The 21193-nt window shown below is 36.9% G+C and overlaps 2 protein-coding genes across 5 annotated transcripts; both read left to right on the forward strand.

Annotated features, from left to right (window-relative positions):
• The first annotated feature begins 555 nt into the window (after window positions 1-555).
• Window positions 556-12771, forward strand: LOC129370158 (oxysterol-binding protein-related protein 2-like). Of its 3 annotated transcripts, none has more exons than XM_055045876.1 (14): window positions 556-657; window positions 924-1074; window positions 1166-1277; window positions 2779-2854; window positions 3030-3164; window positions 4264-4361; window positions 4455-4637; window positions 5445-5552; window positions 5621-5710; window positions 6617-6737; window positions 8307-8426; window positions 9572-9695; window positions 9774-9864; window positions 10760-12771. In XM_055045876.1, the coding sequence occupies exons 2-14, from the start codon at window positions 1038-1040 to the stop codon at window positions 10860-10862; spliced, it is 1398 nt and encodes a 465-aa protein (XP_054901851.1). In that variant the 5' UTR covers window positions 556-657; window positions 924-1037; the 3' UTR covers window positions 10863-12771. The 3 variants fall into 3 exon arrangements, with proteins under 3 accessions (XP_054901851.1, XP_054901853.1, XP_054901852.1); XM_055045878.1 differs by having other exon boundaries at window positions 557-657; window positions 1037-1074; XM_055045877.1 differs by having other exon boundaries at window positions 560-657; window positions 876-1074.
• Window positions 12772-13970: 1199 nt separating this feature from the next.
• On the forward strand, window positions 13971-20652 carry LOC129370161 (proteasomal ubiquitin receptor ADRM1-like). Of its 2 annotated transcripts, none has more exons than XM_055045881.1 (10): window positions 13971-14058; window positions 15455-15682; window positions 15760-15876; window positions 16583-16706; window positions 16787-16873; window positions 17597-17690; window positions 17764-18002; window positions 18757-18914; window positions 18984-19086; window positions 20368-20652. In XM_055045881.1, exons 2-10 carry the CDS (start codon window positions 15473-15475, stop codon window positions 20469-20471), a joined length of 1236 nt encoding a protein of 411 aa, XP_054901856.1. In that variant the 5' UTR covers window positions 13971-14058; window positions 15455-15472; the 3' UTR covers window positions 20472-20652. The 2 variants fall into 2 exon arrangements, with proteins under 2 accessions (XP_054901856.1, XP_054901858.1); XM_055045883.1 differs by having other exon boundaries at window positions 13984-14058; window positions 15458-15682.
• The last annotated feature ends 541 nt before the right edge of the window (window positions 20653-21193 follow it).

Genomic DNA, 21193 nt, shown 5'->3' on the forward strand with positions numbered 1-21193 from the left:
TACTGTCACATACCTGCAGTTTGTGTTAAAGTTTTATGAGTTTTATTATTGAAAGAAACTGAAATGATGGAAAAAATTATTATTTTTTCCTGATTTTGTTATATTGTAACTGTCATTTATATTAATGATTTTAATTTTGATCCCTAAAATATAAAAATTCCCACATAACTTTATTTTTGGGTCCTTTTGATTATGTCATTTTTAAATGATTAATGTTTTGATCAGTTACTCAGTACTTGAGCACAATTTGATGTCTCTTTTTACTCTTACTTGAGTAATTTCTTGCTTCTTTTTCTTTTACATGAGTAAAAATGCCAATGTATGGTTTTTCTTTTGTATCCTACCTTTAATTTTAGTTATTTTTAATTCAAATCTACTCAGACATGTCGACAACTTAAATATAAGTATTTATGTCTGAAGATTAACATTCAGCCTGGTGGTGGAATAAATTTCCTTTTTCATGTGTTTTAATTAATTGTATGAGTTTAAAATAGCAGCTCTTTGCCTTCTATTTCTAGGCATTTCCTAGCTGCGATCTAATTGGCTGAAGGCCCTGCCAATCACCGTGTCCTTGCCACCCACTTCCGGCAGGCGCCAGAGGCGCTACACTTTTCAGTTATTTATGTAAGCCGAGGCCAAACTGACACAAATTGACAGGTATGTGTCCTGTGTAATTGTTCGTGTCAGAGTGTAGAAACGTGTTTTCGTGTAAACGTGTTGGTGCCATGAGCTAATCTTGGCTCCAGATCACTGTTAACTGTCTCCAGACGCGATACTAGTAGCTAGTTAGCCGTTAGCTGAGACTTTGTGAGGAGCGTTGCTGCCGACGGCGAACCAAGAACATGTTGTTGTTTTTATCACAACCTCTGTTGCAGTGATGTTCGGCTCCACCAAGTGCTTTTAAAGAACTGTCCGGGTTACAGGTCGTGTTTGTGGCCGTCTGTGATGCTAGCAGGGAGGCGGGGCAGCAGAAACGTCGGACCCGACGGTGGAAACATGGCCGCTGAGTAACATTTTATTACCTTTTTCTGCTCAGTATGAACAGCGAGGAGGAATTTTTCGACGCTGAGACAGGTGAGGCTGGCTAACAGAGACGTTATGGTTTCTCCTAATGTCTCAGTGAATGAAATGGGTTTTCTGTTTCTTGAAACCTGCCCCGTCCCAGGACTGGAGTCTGATGATTCCTGTGAGGTCAGTTTCAAAGATGCCCTGGTGTTTGACAGCAAACAGGCGACCGATGGCAGCAGCATGCAGGAGAACGGGGTGTGGGAGCACAGGTGAGAGAATATCTATTCTACTCACTCTATTTATATTGCTACAACTCATGACCCATCATCTGAATCCAATTTACAGTAAAAAAAAAAGTAGTTTCAATTTAATTATTGATGCCAAATTGGTGTTATCAAAGTGTTTTCTATCTAAAGAACTCCAGCAGTTTGCTTTGAATTATTATTGAATCTCAATGAATGAACTTCTTATATTAATTTGACCATTTTTTTGTTTAATTTATACAAGTACATCATGCAACATTGAGCTGATTTTTAATCTACTGTAATTTTATGCACATATTTGAATTTGTTTTTGCTTTTTGTCTGATCTTGATACTTAAATAAAACAATTAAGTCTATTTATATAGCACATTTCAACAGATCAAACTGCTTTACATCATGAAAACACAAAGTAGAGTCAGCAATTGTAAAAACAAATAACAGATGTTATTAACTAAAAACTAAATACCCTGTTACAGTAAACGTAAACAAAGAAGACATTTGAGCTGTCAGTGTGGAGTCCACCAAGTTGGCTTTCCTGGAAACGGTGTAAAAATAAACAGGCGGCGGTGCATGCAGAGAGCGCTGTGTCACAGTATTCAGTCAGATTTTGTTCACAACACAATGAAGTTATGGACTGAGATTTTCTTCAGAGCCAAAATACAAAATATGGTTGTGATTATTATAAACAGCCTGGTGTGCAGCAGGAAGAATAACGAGAGAGCCACAATGATTCTGAGCTAAAGAAGGTTTTTATCTGTCTTTATCGGCTCATTTATTCACATTTTAGCTTGTTTGTGATAATTAATACAAACATTCAGAAAACTTCTGACTGTAAGATAATTGTTGGTAATATACAACGAATGTAATCTGTAGGTTGTTTGAATGCAGGAATGTCTTCAAACAGTTTTTGTTTTTAGAAAACTTTTTAGTGTATTTTAAGTTGAACTGGATAAAAGAAATTATGTTTTTATACATGTGGAGCTAGCATTACTTACATTTATTGTGTGTGATATATTCATTTTTAATTACGAGAATAAAGTCATAATATTATCAGAACAAATGCATAAAAGTAGGAGAAAAAAGCTGATAGTTGTCAAGATCTGATGTGATCATAATGACAAGTTTGAGTTTCTTTCTTCAAAATAAACTTTTGTTTTCACAATAGCTTCAAAGTCCTGCAACTGATAATAATAATTTAATTGTGATATTTTAAAAGATTAAATATTTTCTTATTTGTAAAACTGTTATAAAAGTATTAAGTTATTTATTAAATCACAAGATGCTCAATATTCCTCATTTTAATTTTAGTTAGTTTTTGTGTTGGAGTTCTCATAAAATTACTACTTTACTCTCAGTATTTTTTCTGGTAATGTTACAACTTTATTGTCCTTCAATTTTATTCTCATAATTTAAAAGTAATAATTCTCAGCCTGACTCTAATGCTTCTTTAGTTTTTTTGGCTGCTTTTTGTAAGTTTTCTAATATTTTTTGTCAAAATGTGCACCAGGAAAGCCCTGCCTGCAGAAACAATCTCCAGGAGCAATTTCAGTGTGTGGAGCATATTGAAGAAATGCATCGGAATGGTGAGTCCTTTGCCTTGCAAAAAGCCTCAAACTCATCCGAACAGTAGCAGAATTGTGTGAATGTTAAAGTTTTCTCACAGATTTATTTTGTAATTGTTGAAAAGGAATATTTCCAGTAATTTCTGACAATGTCTTGCCATAATTTTGAATAAATTTGATTTGTCTCCTATCGCAGGAGCTTTCCAAAATTGCGATGCCGGTTGTGTTTAACGAGCCGCTGAGTTTTCTCCAGAGAATCTCGGAGTACATGGAGCACACTCACCTCATCCACAAAGCCTGCAGCCTGTCAGACGCCGTCGACCGCATGCAGGTCAGGGTCATTTATCTTTTATTTCCTCTGGAAATAATCACAGTTTAATCACAAATTAAACTGATCTAGATGAGCTGTTTGGCTCCAAAACCTGGAAAACTTTTTTTTAATGATCCGTGAGAAAATCAGATAGTTTTTTTTCTTATGGAATGAATCACTGCTTATTTTCTTCTAAGGTACATTGACATATTAAATACAAATTTTTGGATTTGGTGCAAAGATGAAGGAAACAAATACACTTCATCCAGAATCAAGTCCCTATTTTATCATCTATGACCCGTCCCTTTACATTTTATGTGTTTTTATTGTCAGAAAAACATTACTCTTTTTTTCTAATTATTATTATTATGTATATTTAATCCCTGAACATTAAATCCTCTTAGCACAGTTCAAGTGGCAACTTATGTGTTCATAATTACAGATTTAAAACAAACAAATGTAACATTGTATAAATGCTTATGGAACAAATCTGTAGAAAAATCTGTCAAAAACAAAAACTAAGAGTAGATAAAGTTTTACTTTTATTGAAATAATAAAACATAATATTCTATCAAAGTATAAAAACATATATGAGCTCAAACTGCATTATCACAACATATATATTATATCTTTTATTTTTATACTTATTCATTGAGTGCTTTGTGCTTAAGATCAATATTTTTCTCCTTTTTATTCAAAACATTTTAATATCAACATGTAACATATTCACATTAAACTGTAAACGAATAAAATAAACAAATAAATAAAAATATAAGCAATTATAAGCTGAGATAATTGAAAACAAGGTGGGTGTATCTTCATTAGCGCAGACAGAGCATCTGTGTAGCATGTGAACACATCTAGTTAATTAAAATCACCAGGTTAATGTAGCAGCATTGACCCAGAAGCTGAAAATCTGTGACATATTTGAAGTCTCTGATTTGCAACAGTTTCTTTCAACCTGTTTATTAGCTAGCGTTAGCTAGCATATCACATTTTAAAGAGGCAGAGACTTTGTTTTCTTACAGCGTCTTTATCTGCCACTGAAATTATGCAAGTCAGATGTGAAGTAGCATGATTGGTGAAAGTTGTTCTGATCTGGTCCTCGTGTGGGTGGCAGGTTGTTGCTGCGTTTGCTGTTTCCGCTGTAGCATCTCAATGGGAGAGAACTGGAAAGCCATTTAATCCTCTGTTGGGGGAAACATATGAACTCATAAGGTAAAACCCGAGATATATTTATCGTAATATCTGCCAGCTTTTCTTAATATTGTGCGCCTGTTTTCTAATTGATTTATATGTTTATTATTTTAGGGAGGATGAAGGATACAGATTGATCTCTGAGCAGGTGAGCCATCATCCCCCCATCAGTGCCTTCCATGCTCAGTCTCTGAAGCAGGAGTTTGAGTTTCATGGCTCCATCTACCCAAAGCTGAAGTTCTGGGGTAAAAGTGTTGAAGCTGAGCCTAAAGGCACAATGACGCTGGAGTTATTAAAGTAAGTATTTACTTCCTTTTTATTTTCATTTTTGCCTGTGTTGTGCATATTGTTGCTTTTATTTGCTGCAACTGATTATTTTAGCAATTGAATTGGTTAATCAGAGCAAAACTGGCACATTCTACAGGTTTTTCATTTAACCACTTAAGTCTTTTTATAGAATATTAAAAATATGTAAATAAACAAATAATTAATTTTGTTAAATAAGAAAAGAAACATTTTATTATTTATGTCTTTTATCTTAAACCTTTATTTCCAATTACATTTCAACCAAAACTCCTCAAGTGGCATAGAGGAGTTCAAATTCACTAAAGAAATGCTATATTATAGCATTTTAGGGAATAAAATGTTTCTTTTTCTTATTTCAAAAAGAAAATTATTTATTTGCATATTTTAATGCAAATAAACAAACAAATTAGCTTAACTACTGCTCTGAATATGTTATTTTCTGCAAATGGCTTTCTTTTTGAGTCGGTATACTCCAGTTTACTATTTATCGATTACTAAATTAGTTGATGATTATTTCAATAATCAATTAATCTTTTCATTCCTCCTGGTTTCAGGAGGAATTAAATAATTAATTTTTTAAGTCTTATTCTTGTGATAAGACTTTATTCTTCTTAAAAGAATAACGTCATGATATCCAGAGAATTAAGTCAAATTTTATGAAAACTCCTGGTTTCAGGAGGAATTAGCTAAATATGATGCTAGTTGTCCAGGAAGCAGCTTCATATTTAATCCAGTTATGAAAGTTTGGATCTTCTTGGATATCAAGACTGTGCTTATGATGCTGTATTTTCACCACAGACATAAAGAGGCGTACACCTGGACGAATCCATTATGCTGCGTCCATAACATCATTTTGGGTAAACTCTGGATCGAACAATACGGAACAGTGGAAATAGTCAACCACAGGTACAGTTACTGGTGCTGGAAAAGCATATTATGAGTATTTATCCCTCATGCTGCCTTGATTTCCTCAGCACTGGAGATAAATGCATCTTGAACTTTAAACCATGTGGGATGTTTGGAAAAGATCTTCACAAAGTCGAAGGATTTATCCAAGACAGAAGGTGAGAACAGCAGCAGGTCAGGTACCAGGGCTGGGCGATTAATCCATTTTATCTATTCATTTATAAATTTGGGGTTTTTAAAGGTATCATTTTTGGAAAATATTGATTTTTTTTTTTTTCACCACCATTGCACTCGTGGGTTTCGATAGTTTCGAGTGTTGTCAGCTCGCCCAACGCAGCTATCTTGTTTAAGCTTTTGTTTATTTGGACTTTGAATTCAGGTCAACTCACCGACAAAGTATTAGAGCCAGGCTACAAATGTTATGTTTTTATGATAAGAATGAAGTCATAATATTACAGGAATAAAGTCATGATATCAGGAGGATAAAGTCATTTTTTATGAAAACTCCTGAAAAAAATAATGAAAAATTAGAATGACAGATAAGAAGTGATACTTTGCAATAGGCTTTACTGAAATACTTAATTTTTCAACTCATCAAATTATCCTTATCAGGACTTTGAGTTTATTTTGAAAAAAAAAAAAAAACCCTGATCGATCCTTATTACTAATTTTTTTTCTAATTAAAATGTGTTTTTTCTCAACATTTTAAGATGTCCTTCTGGTAAAATTGCATGTTTATTGTGTCTTTATTCTCATAATTAACACAAATTCTAGAAATCTGTCATACATCTCACAGAAGCTGGTTTTGAAAGTATTTTTCATCAGCAATTTCTTTATTAGAAAATAAACAACTTCTCTAAAAAAAATTAAAAAAATTTAATAAGATTGATTTTTAAATAGGATCGATTTTTTTTTCTTTAAAAAATATTAATTTTAAAAAATTTTTAAATAAAAAGAGATATTATTTTACAGCCGAGTCGCCCAGCCCTCCTGAATCCAGTCTGTGAGGCATAATTTGTGATTGTTTGTTTTCTGAACCGATCGTGTCGCTGTGGTTGGACCAGTAAGAAGAAGAGACGAGTCATCTACGGGAAGTGGACGGAGTGCGTGTACAGCATCGACCCCAAGCTTTATGAAACGCACAAGACGGCAGAGAAGAAGACGGGGAGCGACCCAAAGAAACAAGTAAGAAACCTTTGAGCCAATTTGCTTTTTCTCACCTGTGATCGTCTGCAGAGCAGAAAAGCCTCCCTTCTCTTCGGCTGGAGACCCGGCTGCTCACTAATCTTATGGGATTAAATTACTGTCTTTGCTTGATTAAAGGCTTTTTCTCTATTTATATTCACAACTCTTGAATTTTTTCTGAATATAACTAAATATTTATTTTGTTTTTTTGAACTTTTATGTTGTAGACCAACACAAATTGGTGCATCAATGTCACAACTGAAAGCTTTTTTTTCTCATGAATCTATTAATTTATTATACAAATATTTATTGACCTATTAAAAAAACCTTAAATATGATCAGACTGAATTGGAAATAAACAGATAAGTCTCACTTCTCAGTCAGAATCTTTGTAACACCTGCGGATGAAAAATGTACTACTTTTAAATAAAACGTTTTAATTTACAAACTTATCAACACAACTAAATATGATTACAATAGGATTAGAACTGTTGTAAACACTTATTTTAGTAATCAAATAATATCTTGATTATTCTGACGATTAATCAAGTAATTGAATAAAAAATTAATATGATAAAATATTGATAAATTCTACCGTAACAGCAGTGTTACTATTGGATATCAACATCAGCTCAATTTTTTTATATTTCATATTTGTGCATCCCCACAATTACCTTTCTGTACCGAACCGAATTTGAAAATTTGACGTTAGGCTGCTAACACTTAGCTTTTGTCAATAATTCCTAGGCTCAAGTGAGAGCGCTGTGCAACATAAATAAGCTGGAATATGGTGCACTAAATAATAAAACTGAAGTTAATGGAGCTTCGAGGCAGATAAATTTTCCCTCAGGAATTTTAAAAATCAAGCTACTTGAATCGTTGGAGGGTTTGTTTCAGCCGGTCGTGTTTTTGAGTTATAAAATGTTTAAAGTTGACAGAAAATTTGAAAATATTACTCGATTCATATGTTATTGAAACACTGGAAAATTAATACCTGCACACCAACTATAAAATCTTAGAAAATGCAAACATTTTAAAAAGACTTGAATAAATGAACGATGCTAAGCCTGGTGGGGGCACAAGTAAAGCCTGATGGCCCTCCAGGCTTATAATCCACTGGGGGAAACGCTGGACATGTGCAGAATGTTTCCAACAATCTGATGTTGCCTGGTCTCCATCCGGCGTGAAAGGAACGTTTCTGTAAACTCATTCGATTGTCAGTAACCTGTTTGACATGTCCCTGAATCTGTTTTCTCAAACGGTATCTCTTCCTTTCACAATAACATGCAGTGGCGTTAGCGTAAGGTAAGGTAACAGCGTGTTTGATATCTCTAGTGTGCTGACTGCTGTTGTCTAGTTATGTTTATAGTGTACTTGTTTGATTAGATCATTGCCAGCACCTAATCCATGATGTCTTGCAATGACATGCCATTGTTGTTTGAAATGTGTTGAGTTTGTGGCAACCGTAGTTCCCATGATTCACCTGTTTGCACTGAACCGTCCGCTCGGTTGGTTTGGCCTCAACGGTTTGAATGTGACGCCTTTTTTTTAATCTGTCCGTTTGTGTAGGAACGTAGCTGTGAAGCAGAGTACGACGACGACTTGCCAGAAGTTCAGGATACAGTGACTGTGATACCAGGAAGTGCCTTACTGTGGAGGATAACGCCGCGGCCCAGTCACTCAGCGCAGGTCGGCGCTGAATTCTGCATTCATCACAGGAATCAGAAACGTTTTGACGTTGATCTTGAGGATTTAAAGTGTCCACCATTTAATTGATTAGTCAAGTTATCAATGTCAGCACTGAACTTCAGCACCTGCAAGCAGGGCAGGTTCATCCTTCCTGCACTTTTGAGTAAAAATTACTGACGATTCAACTCTGAAGTCTCTGACCTGAACGTTCAGAGCCACATAAAGACGGTTACAAAGACGAACTTCTATCACCCGATTGGACTTTATCAACATCTTTAATAACAGAGGCTTATTTTGCTGTTGCTATCAATATTATTGTCTCACAAACCACAATACGTCTTTTTCTTATGCATATGTTCATGGATCTGAAATGTTTTGTTTTGCCATTTACTGCTCAGTCTGAGAAAAGAAGAACTGGTTTGACTTTGTGTCAATAGAAAACCTTTCACCAAATATGACAAAAATCACATGTGAAGTACCACAAGGCTCATTCCTGGATTCCCTCTAATTTAATATATACATGCTCCCCTTAGCTCAAGTTATAACAGGTCGTGAGCGTAGCTACCACAGCTCTGCAGACGCTGCTGCTGCTGGCGTTCTGACTACCCAGTTCTAAAGACCTTCGTCTGAGAGAACAGACTTTAAAATATTAAAATACTGCTGTTAGTTTATAAATCACTGAATGGCTCAGTACAACAATGCATTAAAGATCTGCTGTTGTTGGACCAACCTTCCAGAACCTCTCAGGTTTCCTGGTTCTAGTTCTGTTCTGCTTCCAGAACCAAAATCAAACATAGAGAAGAAGCATTAAGCTTCTGTGCACCATAAATCTGGAACAAACTTTTAGAAAACTGCAAAACAGCCAAAACACTGAGTTCCTTTAAATTAAGGAGATGCTTTTGATTACTAATAACAGAAAAATCATTATTTTTAATCTTGATTGAAACTTTTCATTACTTCTCTTTGTTATGGTTTTCTTTTTTGTTTTTATGCCTTTTTTCATGTAAAGTACTTTGAATTGCCTTATTGCTGAAATGTGCTACAAACAGGGCCGGTCCAAACATTTTTCGGGCCCTAAATGGATTTTCATGTGGGGCCCCACAAACCATCATTCCTAAGCAACATTTGTTTTTTCTTTTTGGTAGATGTATAACTTCACCAGCTTTGCTGTGACGCTAAACGAGCTGCAGCCCGGGATGGAGAGGCTGCTGGCGCCAACGGACTGCCGTCTGAGGCCCGATATTAGAGCCATGGAACATGGAGACATCGGTACGAAAACATGACAAAAACATGATGTTTTATTCATTAAATGTGTTTTATTACTCTTGACTCTTCTGCTTTCTTCAGATTTAGCGAGTGCAGAGAAGGAGCGATTAGAGGAAAAACAGAGGGCGGCACGCAGAGAGCGATCAAAGGATGAAGAGGAGTGGTCGACCAGGTCAGAGCTAATAGCTGCCAGCAGCGGCGCCGGATTCATTTTTGAGGTGGAGGGGGGCTATCTGGTGTTTCGTCACTTCTGTTACACACTTTGAATGTCAGGCGGGCGCTTGTTCAGTTGATATGACGGCACCTGTCAATCAATTCAGTGGGTTAGTCGCAGTTTGTCCCTGAGTAAACCGTAAACATCCCTTACCGAGAGGATGGCGTTTTCGGGTCTACCCGGCGCTGCGGTCTGGCGAGCTTTGATGATTGGTTGCTGTTAAATGCGCTTCCTGCGGTCATAGTGATTTGGTGGAAGATAATCAGAAAAAAATGTTAAGTTGTCAGTGGGGAACATGCAGAAGGCAACTTAATTCACAGCATTTAAGATGGCGGAATAGTCTTCTTTACTCTGAAACCCCTAAATAAATCCAGTGCAACCATTCGCCTTATTATTCATAAAGGAAGACTTCCTATATTAGTAAAGAGAGTCTGTGTGGAAGGCCTCGGGTTATAACATGGGATAAATGATCAGTGAAATAATTTCACACTGGAACCAGAATGTTTCTATCAATGCTGACCTAAAACAAACTCCTATATCTTGCTGAAAAGTTACTTGTCAGTTAGTTTTTCTCATTTCAAGTGTCATGAGAGATTTGCACAAGAAACTGGATAAAAATACTTGGTGATAATTTGTGTTTTTACGGTGTGCCCATACAATTAAATTTGAATTTATTTAGAAACCTTTAAAGAGATAGCGGCACAAACAAAAGCGTTTGCTGCACAAACATTTTGTTAGAGCTTCACTCAGTTCTTTTGTTTGTTTTGTGTCTTTAATTAAAAAGGTCAAAGGTTAATTTGAACAGGAACTCTTGATTTCTCTCTAAAAGCAGGTTTTGTCTGTTTCCTTTTAGGTGGTTCCGGATGGGAACAAACCCTTTCACCGGAGCCGAGGACTGGCAGTACACAGGCGGATACTTTGACAGGAAGTACACGGACTGTCCCAACATTTACTGACACACTCAAAAAAGAGAGAAACTCTCTGTGCTTCTGGAAAATTATCACTTCGCATCTCAAATCTCTACGACTTGAAAACTGGGCAGGTTATTCAGACCGGCACTGTGTCTCTGTTAGAGCAAACCGCTACACGACTGTGAACATGCTCTGCGGGAGAGTTTTAGAGAAACGTTGACGTCAGACATCTTCATTGTTATTTACCCTAAACGTTCGCCATGTAAGGCTTTTAAACCTGCCACCAGTGTGAGCTCTGCAAACACAAACGAGCTGCAGAAACGTTTTAGTTCAGGTCATACAAACACTTCATGTTGCATTTAAATATCAGGGATTATTTAAACACACCTGCTACTTTCATAAAACCAACTCTGACATTAGATGTCTATTTTATTCAGCACTACATATCTTTAAATGTCACAAGTGTTTCTGTGAATAGAGATTAAAACAACCAAGCTGCTTATAGCCATGTTTACTTTTATCGTAAGTGGATACTGTCGGTACAAATATACAGTTGTGTATAGAAAAAAATAAATAAAACGTTGCTTGCATGTTCACCAAGATGCTAATAGACAAGTTAGAGCCATAAAATAATGATTTCCTGCACTGAGTATAGAAACATTTATGGACAGACGCCTTGATTTTGACACTGTGGCTGCCTCTCACCTTTATGCTCTGAAAAACGCAAAAAAAATAAAAATAAAAATAAGTGTCAGGAATCCAGTTAAGAAAACTAAATGATTATTGAGCTTCTTCTCCTTTTTCTAAACCTTTAAACGTGGAGCTGTGGAGCCCCCTAGAGGTGTATGAATAAATTACCGAACACACCCTGGTCTATTTTTTGTACAAAAACATTCTTAGATCTTTGGTGCAAATTAAAATTTAAAATTGATCTATTACTGTGTATTTATGTTTGTATTTAAACCAACCAATCGAAAGACACAATCAAAACATTCAGATTACTTTTATTACCAATGAAAATAACTCAAAAATACTCAAAATAATTTAATGTATTTTTCTTTCCTGGAAAACCCATGTTTGACCTGTTTTGCTGTTGCATGTAGCATTTCTATCGTTAAAGAAAAAAGAAAACTTCATGGATAAACCTTACAAAAAGGTTTATCCACATTCTCACATCTTACATTTCAGCAGAAAATATTTCAGTATTCAGTTGTGAACGGAACAATACATTATTTCAAGGGAAAAGAAAAAAATCCCTCATGTCCTTTAGGGGGCTCCGTACAGAGCAGAATGTTGGCATGGATGTTTGTTTGGATTTGTTTGTTTTTTGTGGACAATTTAAGCTAATTTGCACCTTTAAAATGATGTGAAACTGTCTCTAAGTTGAAACACAACAAAAGCATCAAAAGAAAAGGGAAATGTTGCTCTGAAAGCATCTGTGTGCTCTGGATAAATGTTGGGTTTTAAAAGGAGGCGCAGCACTGCATGACAGAGAAAGCTTTAAGTTTCCATGTAGACACTGAGCTTCGTTTTCAGACTCGCCTCGTGACGCTGCAGACGCCGTGAACCTATGCAAACCGATCCGTCCTCTCCTGAAATGTGAACCCACAAACTCCAATTTCCTCTTCAGAAATGCAGAGTGCTGAAAGTGAAACACTATATAAGTAGATGCTGCAGCAGATTTTTGTTGCTGTTGAGCATAAAAAATGCTGATTTCAGCACACAGAGTCTTATGCACTCACATGTACAGCAGAATTTCTCCCTTTACTCTGTTTTTAAAGCACTTTTGAAGCCTGCAGGTTCAATCTGACGGATATTTTCATCCTTTTACCCCCATGTCTCTCCTCTGTCGATAATGTTTACATTGTTCGTTCTTTTCCTCCTCCCCTCTGTTACTGTTGCCCAAAACCATATGCATACAAGCATATTAAATAATAAATTATGGACTACAGAATGAGCTGCTTCATGGTGGTTTTTAAGTGTTTCAATTAGAAAATTAGTAAGATTGCAATTATTTAAAAATAGATGTCTCAGTTAGAATATGGGTCGTTTTCTCTAGTTTGCTTTTATTTTAAATTTATTTTTTGTACATAACTTTTTTTTTCACTCTACGATGCAGAATAGATTTTTTATTTTACGGAAATTGAATTGGGTCCCGCCTAAATTGGGCAGAATTACAGACAGTATTTTTTATCTTAAATTCAAAATGTATATATATTTATAGAGTTTTGGCTTAATTGCAGTTGGAGTGGTTTTTTTTTATAGCTGACATACTCCAGTTAACGATTAATCAATTACAAAATTTATTTCTAAAATTCTTTGATTTATCGAATCAGCCTTGGAATACATTTATTTTTACTTTGAAAGTATTCACTTAAGGTTATATTATTTAGCTTTTGTTATGTTTGATGTTATATACTTATTATTTTCCTTATACTTAAGGTGTAAAGGGAAAAAAATACATATTGACATAAAAACTTCTCTTTTTAAATAATAAAAAATGACAAGTTTTGGTGCATTTCCCCCCCAGCTTTTTAAACTCTAAATTTAATGATGTTTAATAATTAAATTATTGTTTTGGATAACTTTTGATAATCAAATGTATTACATTTTATAAAGGAATCACCTTTCATATAATTCAATTAAAAATATGTATTGATAATAGCATTTTGTTAATATTTTACATTTTGATAGTCAAAGTTTAGTATGGTTTCTAAAATTGTAGTTTATTCACTAATTTGTCTAAAGTATTTTTCAATATATTTCACAATTAAGAAAAAAAATAATTAATTTGGAGAACAATCTGCATCTTAGTGCATTTATAGCCTGGTTTAACCTCGGAGTTTTATTTGTGTTGGTTACATTTAGTTTAATTCAGCTGCTGATGTAAAACACGCATCAAACTAATTAGCTAGTAAAAATAAAATAGTTGCATAAATCTACTTTATTAACCTTCTTACATCTCTTAGTTTGACATGTTTAGTGTCGGTCTAATTTAATTCCGTTATGCTGCCAGCGCTATAATAAAAATTCTAATAACTTTGATTTACTTTTGTGTCTTTAGTTTGACGCGTCAACCTAACTTGTCGTCTCTACCGAACATGCGCAGCAGATTTATACGCCCTCATATTGACGCTCGGTTGAGCCAATCAGAACGAAGCTCCGCTGCTGTTCAGCCAATCACAAACGGGCGTCGCAGAGTTCTGTGGTTTTCCAGCTGAAGGATAAATCCGGCAGAAATGTGAGTATAAACGGTGTTTTTGTCCAGGTTTGTGGTGTAAATTACGGCTCTGGCTGCATGGTAAATCGGTAGGGATAAAATGTGAAGCTGCAGCCGAGCGGTGGCGGCTCGGAGCTGGAAACAGACCTTTGTGTGCAGGATGCAGAGTCATGTCCGCGGTGCGTCTGCAGCAGGACCCGCTCCAGTTCATCTGTTTTCATGGGAGAACGGGGACAAGTCTGCTCCCAGCTGGATGCGCACACCTGCATCAGTTTCCACAAAATTCATCAAGATAAAGTGTGTCTTTATAGTGGGCTGTGAAACAAAAACACATTAAGCATCTGAAGTATTTTTATATTTTTTTAATATCAAACCTGTTTTCATTCTTAACCTTATTCAGAGGACCTGATCTTAGTATGTTGCATGAAAAATTCATATTAACGTGATGTTAAGCTTATATGACTGAAAGGTTAAGATATTTCACAAATGTATTTGATGACCAAATGTGAAAACTGTTGGTGGGAATTGGCAAAACCCAAACAAACCAATCAGTAAAAATTATGCTTTGAAGCTTGGTTGCAGAATTAATTCACAAAATAAAACTGAAGACAATATAGGATATTTCCTCGGGTTAAATATCCATCCACGGACTGGAGAAATGTAAAAGTGCACCAGTTATTTCACCTAATGGTTATTAGGGCTATTTTACATAGAAAAAAAGGAGTAAATTTGAGCCAAAATTATATATATATATATATATATATATATATATATATATATATATATATATATATATATATATATATATATATATATATATATATATATATATTATTTTAATGTTTTTATGTCAAAGAATTTTTTTTGTGATCTAAAAAAAAAAAATCCTAAAAATAAAGTCTGAAGACATTTCTGAGTTTGAAAAGTTCAAAGCTTGTAAAAAACTCAGAAATTTTGAGATTAATGTCAGAATTTTATTTATTTAATAATAAAAAAAAAGAACAAAAAATTTCCTTGTTTGAAAAGTTGACAATGTTTGACTTTTTGAAATGTTCTGGACTTCTTTTTTTATTATCTAGAAAATCTACAACTTTTGAAACTCAGAAATTTAAAAATTTTCCCCTCAAAGTTGTGAGATTAATCTCAACATTTCTGAGTTTTTTCCTAGCAAATTTTTGACTTTTCATAGTTTAAGGTTTTTGTCTTTTCTAGAACATTTTTGTGATTTATAGGTGGAAATTTACTCTTTTTCTTCTTGCCACAAAGGCCCTAAAACACCATTGTAGTTTTGTTCTATGCAAAAACCCTCACAAAGCCAATCTCAAGACGTCCGTGTCGATGCAGCGTTCATACAAACCTCTGAGCAGAGCTGAGGAGTCGTACCGCCTTCCAGATGTTTGTGTCTCCCTTCCTGCAGCAGACAGTCCTCCTCATCATGGCGTCCGGCGCCCTGTTCCCCAGCCTGGTGTCCGGCTCCCGCGGCTCCTCCAGCAAATACCTGGTGGAGTTTCGGGCCGGTAAGATGACGATGAAGGGCAGCACGGTGACCCCCGACAAGCGTAAAGGTCAGGTCTACATCCAGCAGACGGATGACTCCCTCATCCACTTCTGCTGGAAGGATCGCACCACCGGGAATGTGGATGATGTAGGGGACGGAGTGGATTTTTAACCAAACTGACCTGCAGCTGGGTTTTCTAATATCACCTTGATTTCTCCGTTTAGGACCTGATTATCTTCCCTGATGATTGTGAGTTTAAACGGGTCAACCAGTGCACCACCGGGCGGGTTTATGTGCTGAAGTTTAAAGCCGGCTCTAAAAGACTCTTCTTCTGGATGCAGGTTTGAAGCCAAAACACATCAAACTCTGTTGACTTTATCACTAATTTCCTCTTGGGACATTTTTGGCACCAATCGTCCTCCACAGACTGTCTGGAAGCTGCTTCATGCTGTTTGGCTCTTCCTCTAAACGCCCATTTTTTGAATAGCAAAAACGTTTAATCACAAAATTTGTGATTAATTGATTATTGAAATCATTGCCAGCTAATTTAGTAATCAATTAATTGTCATCTTGAGCATACAGACTCAAAAAACAACATATTCAGAGCAGCAATTGAGTCAAGTCTCCTCCAGTGTCAGTTTTAGCTTCACCCGTCTCAGATTTACTAAATGAATGCTGCTATTGCTTTTCGGCAATAAAAATGTTCCTTTCTTATGTAAAAAATAAATTGAATTATTTGTTTATTTTAATGTTTTTATGTATTTCGAGTATTGTATAAAAAAAAAAGCTTAATTGATTAAATGAAAGATCTGCAGATGGTGTTTTTTTTTCTTCTGTCGATTAATCAAAAGAATAATTGATTCAAGGGTGGATTAATCAGATGTGCATCACACTTTTTATATTTTTTTTGGTTAAAATTTTTTAAAATTAACTATACATGGATTTGTCACATGAAAGACACATTGAAGAGCTGTGTGTTGCTGTTTATGACAGCAACAAAAGCTACTTGAAATTTATAGTGTGTGAGTTATTATTTTCTGTTTTCAGGAACCAAAGAACGATAAGGATGACGAGTACTGCCGCAAAGTGAACGAGTACCTGAACAACCCGCCCATCCCAGGCTCCCTGGGCAGCGGCGGCAGTGGAGGACACGACCTGTCTGCACTGGGAGGTAGAATGCTCCAATATTTAAACTTTAAGATGATAAACCCTCACTTCTGCTTCATTCTTATTCCTTGTCTTTTTCTGAAGGTGAGGGTGGTCTGCAGAGCCTTCTGGGCAACATGAGTCACAACCAGCTCATGCAGCTCATCGGACCCACTGGACTGGGCGGGATCGGTACGTGAAGGCAGCAGTGTGGAGATAATGTGTTGTAATTAGGGATGTAAACAATACATTTATAATTAATTGTCATTTAATTATTAGATTAAATTGGACTAATAAAGTCCAGTTAGACCGTTGTTTTTAGTGTTGTGGTTTGGCCGCCATCCAGCAGAGGGCGCCGCTGGTCATTTGTAGGTGGAGCCGTTGAAGCAGATTAAAGATGGCGGCGCCGCCGTGTTGTAACGGAAAAGAGAAACGGTCCGAACAGAATCCGGTGTGAGGAAAATTATGCGGCTCTGTTTGGAAATATAAACACTCAACAAATTCACTGAAAACTGTTGATTTGGTACGAAGAAAAATGGAAACATGGTGGGGAGAAAAAACATGATTTTCGTGAGTTAACTCACTTCATGGAGCGAAGTTTTAACTTTAAAGAGCAACAGTCGGCGCTTCTGATTGGACAGATCTTCATTTTTTTTTATTTTTCTACTCCAATGTGAGAAAAGTACAATTTCCTATTTGTTCAGTTTGACTTTTAATACATTTAACACAAAATAATGATACATTTATTTTTTTAAATTCAACATACTATGAAAAATGTTTCACTTGGTGTTATGGGAAGATGGCAGACAAGAGGAAGCTCAGGTTTGTAAGAAAATGGCCGCTCATTTGATTAAGTTTAGATGAATTAATTGGTAACTTTCAGCGACTGTGGTGATGTGTTTCTCCTGACGTCAGGCGGTCTGGGGGCTCTGGCCGGGCCGGGCTTGGCCAACCTCCTGGGCAGCAGCAGCAGCAGCAGCGTTCCTGCAGTCAGCAACTCCACCACCAGGTGCCTCCGTCTGTTTTCATGATAGAAGCGGCTTCAGTTGGAGGCCGACTCTCATCTGATTCCTGTTTTCCAGTCCGTCCACCGCCGTCACGCCGACCTCCACCTCCACCGCCAGCCGGCTGGGCTCCACCCAGGTGCCCACCACTCCCATCACCCCCCTGGCCACGTCTTCACCCTCCCCCACGGCCTCCACCCTCTCCATCCCGGCTGCCACCGCTGCTGCAGCCGCAGCCAATCCAACGCAGCCTATCCAGCTCAGAGACCTGCAGAGCATCCTGGCCACCATGAACGTCCCGGCCAGCAGCCAGGGAGGTGAGGAGGGGACATCCAACCATCCATCCAACCAACCATCCATCCATCCATCCATCCATCCATCCAACCATCCATCCATCCATCCATCCATCCATCCATCCATCCATCCATCCATCCATCCAACCATCCATCCATCCATCCATCCATCCATCCAACCATCCATCCATCCATCCATCCATCCATCCAACCAACCATCCATCCATCCATCCATCCATCCAACCATCCATCCAACTGTCCGTCATCCATCCATCCATCCATCCATCCATCCATCCATCCATCCATCCAACCATCCATCCAACCATACATCCAACCATCCATCCATCCATCCATCCAACCATACATCCAATTATCTGATCATCCATTCTACATTTGCTGTTACATTTTTTTTTCATTTAAAAATTGACCTTATAGTAAAGTCTTGTGTAACTTTGTACTGAACCTTTTCATTTATACTTTAGTATTTGGCCAAAAAGAAGTGATAAAAGTTTAATTTTCAACCATCCAATCAGAAAAATGCCTCATTAAGAGTTTCTAAAACATCAAACTGTGTAAAACATCACTGCAGCGCTCAGCGGCAAAAGTCTGACGTGTTTCTCAGATTTTTATTAAATTGGTTGATAAAATCTTTTAACCATTTTGCGTTTTGTGGCGAATTTGTAAATGCCAGAAAGTGAAAGAGCATTTCAAAAAGTTTGGCTGCCAATGTCTTGCACAAAAAGATAAAGACCAGTTTTGGTGTGTTTGTTTCTTGCAGTGGACCTGGCTAGTGTGTTGACCCCTGAGGTCATGGCTCCCATCCTGGCCAACCCGGAGGTGCAGCAGAGGCTGACGCCCTACCTCCCGTCCGGCGAGTCTCTGCCGCAGAGCTCGGAGGAGCTGCACAACACGCTCAGCTCGCCTCAGTTCCAGCAGGTACAAATGTCGATTGGCTCGGCTCGTTTTTGTTCACCTCTAATATTTGGTTTTTGTGTCTCTTTTCAGGCCATGAGCATGTTCAGCAGCGCTCTGGCGTCCGGCCAGTTGGGGCCTCTGATGAACCAGTTTGGTCTCCCAGCTGAGGCTGTAGATGCTGCCAATAAAGGAGGTCAGTCTCTAAGCCAGAGGTGTCCAAACTTTTTCATGTTCTTCAAAACCATCAGCTTAAAAGTAGCTTGAAAACATGTAATTTTTTAAAACTCAAGTATTGTCTTTTCCTTTCTACCTACTCAACAATAAACTAAACATTTTAATTTTGCTAGTCTTATTATTTCAAGCAAGTTTTTAAAAAACAAAACACAGGTAAGACTTTATTTAAACTGACATGACAAGTAACCAAGATAAAGATAACTAGCTTTCCTCTACTTGTAGATGTGGTCCTTGTTGCCATGACAATGGAGGGGAACCAGAACCAATAGTCACTTTGTGGTCATTTCTGTAAATAAATTTTAATTCAAAACTTGTAGTTTTGAATTTATTCTTGAATTGTGGTCGGTGTGGCCGCACAAAATCAGTGCAGGGGCTGCAAATGGCCCCCGGGCCCCAGTTTGAACATCCCAGCTCAAAAGGTAATACATGGTTCCAAATGTTATGTTTCCAATTAGATTGAACAAAAGATTAAACTGTAATTTTTACTCTGGAACAGAATGATTCACATTTATACTTTTTTGCAAATTAGGATTTTACATTAAAACATTAATTTTTCCTGACCTGAATAATCTGTGCTATCGCTACAATATGTATAGTACTTAGTGTGTTTGTTATTGTTTGGTCTTCATTTGTTTTTATGGTACACTAGCACCACCTGCTGGTAGGTGGTGAAGCATCAACAATGACGGTGCACTTTGCTCCTCTTGGCTCATTGATAGAGAAACTTAATATTAGACTCTCATATCGAGTCATATTAAACAAATTAGATTATACTTTCAGATCAGGATTGTTTATCAGATTAAAAGTTCTTTTAGAAATAATAACTTTAACACACCTTTCACTGGTTCATTTGAAATCATTAAATAAGGTTATAAAATACTTTATCATCCCAAAGGGATTGTTGCAGATGGTGATGCTGCTGACAGAAAGAAGCTCCAGTAGCAGTCAGAGTTTTACAATGAGTCTGAAGAGGCCTCTGACTGAAGACAGTTGTTTTATGACATGACGTGCTAACAGCTAATCCGCCTTTTTGCTTTTGCAGCTCCTCTTTAAATTTCTGTCTGGCCGAACGGTTAGAAAGATGCTAGAGTCTGGGATATGATTCTTACTCATTATGGTTGATAGAAGAGATTCTTTGAACTCATTCATTTTTCCTGAATTGTTCCCTTATTCAGTGTTTTAACATCGTGTTCAAAGATGTTTTATTGAAACTGAACTACTTGCTCCTGTTTTCTTGTAGATGTGGAGGCTTTTGCCAAAGCCATGGAGACGGAGACAAAGTCAGACCAGGAGAGCGACTCCAAAGACAAGAAGGACGACGACGAAGACATGAGTTTGGACTAAATGCTCTTTCCAGAAAGTTAACGCTATTTATACCTATTTATTTACCTGTTCCTGCTTAGTTTCTGTTACTTAAAGACCTGATGTGGTAACTTGCTCCAGTCTCAGCTGATCTCATCTGTAGACATGACTCCATGTTGACTCATCCTTATCCCAGGAGGCAGTAAAGTCTAAATCAAAACTTTGATGCATTAATGACTCAGATTGTTTTGCAAGGTTGGGTGAAGCTTGTCTTACATTGGATTAAAAATCCATGCATCATCTGCTTACCTGAGATTAGGTGGTGGAGGCAGCGGCTCCAGGAGGGAAAATCAGATATTTGATATTTAATTTTATATATAACGCCTTACAAATTGGGCCGCTGCCGCTTTGTGTTCTACAGGCACATAGTGACATTTTACAGCACAATCAAGTGATGGTACACTTGATTGTAACATCATCAAATATGTTACATATATCAAATATGACTTAAAAGAAATGTGATTTTTTTAATTTAACACCTTGAAATTGGGCCTCTGACTTTAAAAACTCCTGTTTCTGAAACTCCGCCTTCAGGAAGTCTTTATGACGTGGCTCCTTTATTAACTCCTTAAATGAGCCATGTGTTTTTTACAAGCGTTTCAATGAGAAGTAGCTCCACCAGGTGTTTGCTAATTACTTCTGGCTAGTCTGAAGGAGTTTGGGGTAAGTTTGGAAGCTTAGGGGTGAAAAAGATTGCAATTAAG

Source organism: Poeciliopsis prolifica, unplaced genomic scaffold, assembly GCF_027474105.1.
Source record: "Poeciliopsis prolifica strain line A6 unplaced genomic scaffold, Auburn_PproV2 SCAFFOLD023, whole genome shotgun sequence".
NCBI lineage: Eukaryota > Metazoa > Chordata > Actinopteri > Cyprinodontiformes > Poeciliidae > Poeciliopsis > Poeciliopsis prolifica.

Bases quoted from the DNA above. Each gene is read 5' to 3' on its own strand.
- LOC129370158 (XM_055045876.1), top strand. From the start codon at position 1,038: ATGAACAGCGAGGAGGAATTTTTCGACGCTGAGACAG. The intron at 2,855-3,029 runs GTGAGTCCTTTG...CTCCTATCGCAG, and splicing joins TGAAGAAATGCATCGGAATG to GAGCTTTCCAAAATTGCGAT. The intron at 4,638-5,444 runs GTAAGTATTTAC...TTTTCACCACAG, and splicing joins ATGACGCTGGAGTTATTAAA to ACATAAAGAGGCGTACACCT.
- LOC129370161 (XM_055045881.1), top strand. From the start codon at position 15,473: ATGGCGTCCGGCGCCCTGTTCCCCAGCCTGGTGTCCGGCTCCCGCGGC. The intron at 15,683-15,759 runs GTAGGGGACGGA...TTCTCCGTTTAG, and splicing joins CCACCGGGAATGTGGATGAT to GACCTGATTATCTTCCCTGA. The intron at 17,691-17,763 runs GTGCCTCCGTCT...CCTGTTTTCCAG, and splicing joins GTCAGCAACTCCACCACCAG to TCCGTCCACCGCCGTCACGC.